This window comes from Montipora foliosa, chromosome 9 (assembly GCF_036669935.1).
Source record: "Montipora foliosa isolate CH-2021 chromosome 9, ASM3666993v2, whole genome shotgun sequence".
NCBI classification, from domain to species: Eukaryota; Metazoa; Cnidaria; class Anthozoa; order Scleractinia; family Acroporidae; genus Montipora; species Montipora foliosa.
In genome coordinates, this window is record NC_090877.1 from 13,704,878 (window position 1) to 13,709,877 (window position 5,000).

Here is a 5,000-nt window from a genome sequence, read left to right on the forward strand (position 1 = left end):
GGGCAGTTTTTGAGTGGACCTAGTTGTTGTTCACCCATTTACACTTATACAACGCCCGAATTGACGAGTAAAATCTTTCGACAGAGTAAAATCTATGACTTGTTAAGTTACCTCGTGTGTCACCTGCCATGTACTTGGTTTTGGAAACAATAGGTTTCGTTGGGTAAGACCCAGCTTGTCAATTGCAGCATGCATTTCACAGAGGGGCTGTCGATTGAGCTGAAACTGTACGTCAACCAGGATTTTTTCACCGTCATTGTTCAGCTGAAGCTCAGAACAGATCCGGGACGACAATTTCAATACTACAGTTTTTCCTGTGATGTCTGCCCTTTCAACGAGTGCCTCGCACACCTTGGAAGAATTACTGCTTGCCAATCTAAGCCAAGCAGTCTGAATATTTCGGATGAGGAGTCGACCAGCGGCATAATCAGGTTGGGGGGCTCCATTCTCCTCGAAAGTGAGAACTCCAAATAATTCCCCTTTTTCAGCAAAAATCATTTCAGATCTTTTGCCACGCACACTTTTCTTAGTTTGCAATGGGACACTGCGAAGAATAAACCTGAGAAACAAAATTTTTGAAATCATGTACGAAATAAATCAGAACATTTCTTTTCAGTGTAGAAAACAAACGATCGTAGATGTTTTTCTCCATCTTAGAATCAAGTAACATTCGAGACTCCCTCTTTTAATCGGCGTCTTGGGTTTCAAAATCCGTTCCTTTTGCACTTCCATTCGAGGAAGCACAAAGTTATCATCTTGTCTCTTTGTCAAGTGTTATCCTCTGAAATAAAGTGGTGATGATGATAATGATGATAATGATGTTGATACAAGAGTAAATTAGATAAAGGCGTTCTTTTGGCATGGGTGCGCTCCCCAGCACAGTCACAAATGACTATATTTTTAGAATACCCATTCCCGTGAAAATTCGTTGTTGTCCCTGAAAAAAACATGTCAGAAGCCGTAACGCGCGACATTGCTTCTCCTGATTGGTTATATTGGCGACCCTTTGTTTGTCTTCACGCGCTATAAAAATAAATCCATTTGTGACTGTTCTGGGGTAAGACTGCAAATTGATAGAGAAACGCTCCTACCTAATTCACTCTTGCTTGATAATGGTGATGACGATGATGATGTCCTAATTGATAACGACGTGGATAATTAATAATAATTTTAACCATCCTAGTCTGGAAACAATGATTGGACCAAAAGAAGACGTGGCCTTGGTTTCAACTAACTAGGCAAATTGCACAAAACTAGTGTCAAGACATTTAACATTTACCTTGAAATGGCTTTTTTCATGAAGATTTCTTCCGTAAAAAGTAGTTGATGCATTGCCCTCTGGTAGTTTTCCTCGGTAAGGTTGACTTCAACAACTTGTGCTGAAACCACGTTTTCGATCCTGGAAGGCAGTTGATAGGTGGTTTCTTCAACTGACGCAGCGACTCTAGAGGACACCACAACCTCCACAGATGTCTCCGTCCAAACCTCTGGATCTAGTTTGAGTTCTTCACGAGTAGCTGAAATTGTGTCTAAGGTGTCCTTGTGAGCTACATCAACGTTGAAACCGTGCAACAAGTAAGGTTTTTTCGTCCCAAAATCAAACCTAAGGCACTGAGTAAACGTCCGATTTGGGATGGAGACTTTAGTTTCAAAGAGAACGGAAACTTCAATCTTCACTTGTCCTGATGTCACTCCCAGATCAGGTAGGGTGCACGACCAGCGTTCGTTCGGCTTCACAAAAACATCACGCTCGCCGTTTAAACAACCACTGACTCTAGTCAGTCGATAGCAGTTGTGATAGCGATGGGTGAGATCTACTCCTCTTAGCATGCCCACATCACGTATCTATAAGACACCAAAAACCACCCCTTGTGTTAGGAAAGTTGCAGGGATTAGAAATGAGATTAGGCAGCTGTCTTCCGTTAAATGAATGAATCCAATTGTATCTCTCAGACAGTACGTCTAGACGGGTGCTATGATTGGCCAATCATAGCGAACCATATTGTACAGTTCGACAAGCTCAATTTGTTGCTCAATTCAAACGTCCAGGGTTACAAATATCTCAAGAGGTTTTTATTTCACAGGAAAATGTTACGTTTTGTTCATTAACAGTCAAATTACCAATTCCGTTTCCTTCGAAAACTAAAGGTCTTGTTTTTATGAAGTGTTTTATCCATAGAATGTCCTAAATTGTCACTCACTATAGTTTTTTTTAACGGTTGTTTTTGTCATACTTTGTTTACGCAGTTTCAGTGGACCAGGTGTGCCAATAAAAGACTATACAACAAAAAGTGAATGCGCAACCTACCTCAAACGTGAGAGTAACTGTCCATTCATATTTGTCGCCTTTGTGAACACAACGAGGAATAATTTGCACTGCAGAAGGTTTATCACTTGAAATTTGTACACCAGGGAGACTGTAGACCATCTAAAGAAAGAGATGAACGAAAATACAGCAAAAAAAAGAGAATTAATGTGCCCCTAACCACACTTACGTCCACATATCCAAGCAATGAGATACAAGCCCAATTTTGACATTTAACACGAAGTGCCCCTTTAAGTCAAAGCATTTGTTACCTATTAAGGGTAACCAGGTGATCTGGTGACGTAATTTGGGGGACTGGGAAGAAACATGTTAACGCCGTATCCCATAACCGCACGCGGCCTTAGGTGTTGTTTCCAAACTTGCTACAGTATTTCCATCGCCAAAACTCAACAGATCATTCCGTGTCTATAACATTTCCTGTTACTGAATGAACATTCAAGTAGAACCGACGAGCTCTAACCTCGCCTCTGCCATGTTGAATTCGAGAATAAGGCCGCGCACGGTTGTGGGATTCGGCGTTAAAATTGTTCTCCCCAGTCTTCCGAATTACGTCACCAGATCACCTGGAATGGTTAGCGTAATTTTTAGCTTAGGGTAAATACAGCAGTTTATCCTTACTTGAGGAGTACCATTTGGGGACACGCTGTTGCGTTAATTGTCTGTATTCCGAGACAGGAGTGGTGCTGAAGGGGACACTTTTGGTGAAGCCTATTGAAATCCGCATGCAACTAATTACTTGTATTTCTGAACATATAGCTGCCTAACCAGGAGCACTAACAGCAAATATTTTTCTTTGCTGAGATAAATATATTCAGCGATGGCAAAAAATTCCAATTTTGTTTTTTCTGCCCCATGAAATTAAACAAAATCAGGTGCCGTTTGTCCAACTGTCGCAGAGGCTAGTCAGGTATATGGGTCAATTCTTGAGATAACGCTACAAACAGCTTTGCAACGCTAAAAATCTCTCAGAACTGGCGTGCAAAACAGCTTGTGACGTCATGTCAGAGACTGACCCATGCTTCTCACTAGCTCGGCCGTGGGGAAAAACGAATGCTACTTTTGTCAACATGCCGCATTTCATGCGGCATTTTGGAAGCGAAATCGCAACCACTTAATGTCTTATGGGGCTGATATTTCACCTTTGCAGAATTAAAACTTTTGAGGTTAGAGGCATTCAAATAATTTAACTTCTTTTTGGTTCTATGTTGGGTAAACGAATCGCTAGAATGCCAGACCAGGTGATTGAGAAAAATGACATGTCGAAAAAAGTTTCTCTATCCTTTGAAGATACCCTTTTCGTAAAGAGTCGATCATCATTGAAATACTTAGTCGACCTTCATTGAAGTTTTATTTCTTCGTAGTCAACTGTATGTGGTGAACAGTAAAGAGTTCACTTCAACATAAACTCTCTGCTGACAAGGATTAATTCAAAGGAAAGGAAAGGAACTTTATTTGAGTGCCTAGCCTTTTAGCGCTGAGGCACTAATTGGGGACACTGTAAAATGAAATCAACAAATCAACGCAAATCAAATGAATGTGAAAAGGACAGTTTTCCTCAAGTTGTGGAATCTTCCGCTCTGGTCACGAACACTGATGCTCTTTAGGACATCAGTTCTGCTGGGTTAAAACTATTTCTAATTTCATGACAGAGGCTCGTGCTGCGTGAATCATAAGCCTTCTGTGATTGTGATTGCAGTTCTAATAAAACCTTTGAGTCTTAGCAATGCTGAATATATCAGCTGTCTAGTCTTGCTCTGATGATTGTAAAATAAGTCTTAGCCATAGCGGAACTGTGCTTGCCTATCTAAATCCACCTCCAAAATACAAATAAAAAGTTTTGAGAAAAAGAGATTTTTGTACGGTGTTGGCTGCGTAATAGTAATGGAAAAAAATTATTTCGACACGGTGTTTACGTATTTTCATTTAGGTACATAAGAATACCAAGTTATTTCATTAAAAAAACAATCCCGGGTAAACATTAAACTATAACAAATACCAGCTACTTGTAGTAGAACAATAAATCTGCTATAAAAGGACACAGTGTACATTGTACAGACACTGTGGACGATCCTGCCTTAACTGGAAAGTGTGATTTTTCAAAACTTTTTATTTGTTTTGCAATAAAGGAGAGCACCTCTTTCCCAGAGATATCAGCAGTCCTTTCTCTTCTTTGGCTTGTGGGTTCTTGTACCGTGCTCGTTGAGGTATTTTCAGAGTTACTCTTCTTATGATTTTCCATCCAGAATCTTAGTTCATCTTGACTGTGGGCAAATATACAGAATCTTCCTGTCTTGCACACTCGACCAGATTTCCTCCTAAAACCCCCCAAAAACACGCAAGTCAACGAGGAACGAGGATTTCGGGCGATATTCGGTTTACCCTTATAGACGAAAGTGACAAATGAAAAATGTGAGTTCGAATTCGAGACCCTCGTAACACCGGTCGGATGCTGTACCCATTGAGCTACCAGAACTCTTGGGGAACTAGATCCTTTATCTAGGTCCTTTACGCCTTGAACATGCACAGACAAACCACAGAATCGACTGGGACTTTGCTGCATGTGTTAGCTACAGCACTAATTACTACCAACGGATCGTACTCGAAAGCTGGTTTACTAACTTAGAACAGACACCAATAAGCCGATGCCTACAACTTCCCGCACCCTACAAACGAC

At 40.8% G+C, this 5,000-nt stretch overlaps 1 protein-coding gene across 1 annotated transcript in view; it reads right to left on the reverse strand.

The window, feature by feature from the left end:
- LOC137971178 (3'-5' exoribonuclease HELZ2-like) overlaps window positions 1-5,000 on the reverse strand; it is a 53,062-nt gene that overhangs the window by 33,847 nt on the left and 14,215 nt on the right. Inside the window, exons 9-12 of the mRNA XM_068817940.1 lie at window positions 4,461-4,641; window positions 2,309-2,428; window positions 1,280-1,845; window positions 112-559 (exon numbers count right to left, since the gene is read on the reverse strand). Of these exons, the coding sequence (XP_068674041.1) occupies window positions 112-559; window positions 1,280-1,845; window positions 2,309-2,428; window positions 4,461-4,641 (1,315 nt within the window). The remainder of the gene's footprint in view (window positions 1-111; window positions 560-1,279; window positions 1,846-2,308; window positions 2,429-4,460; window positions 4,642-5,000) is intronic.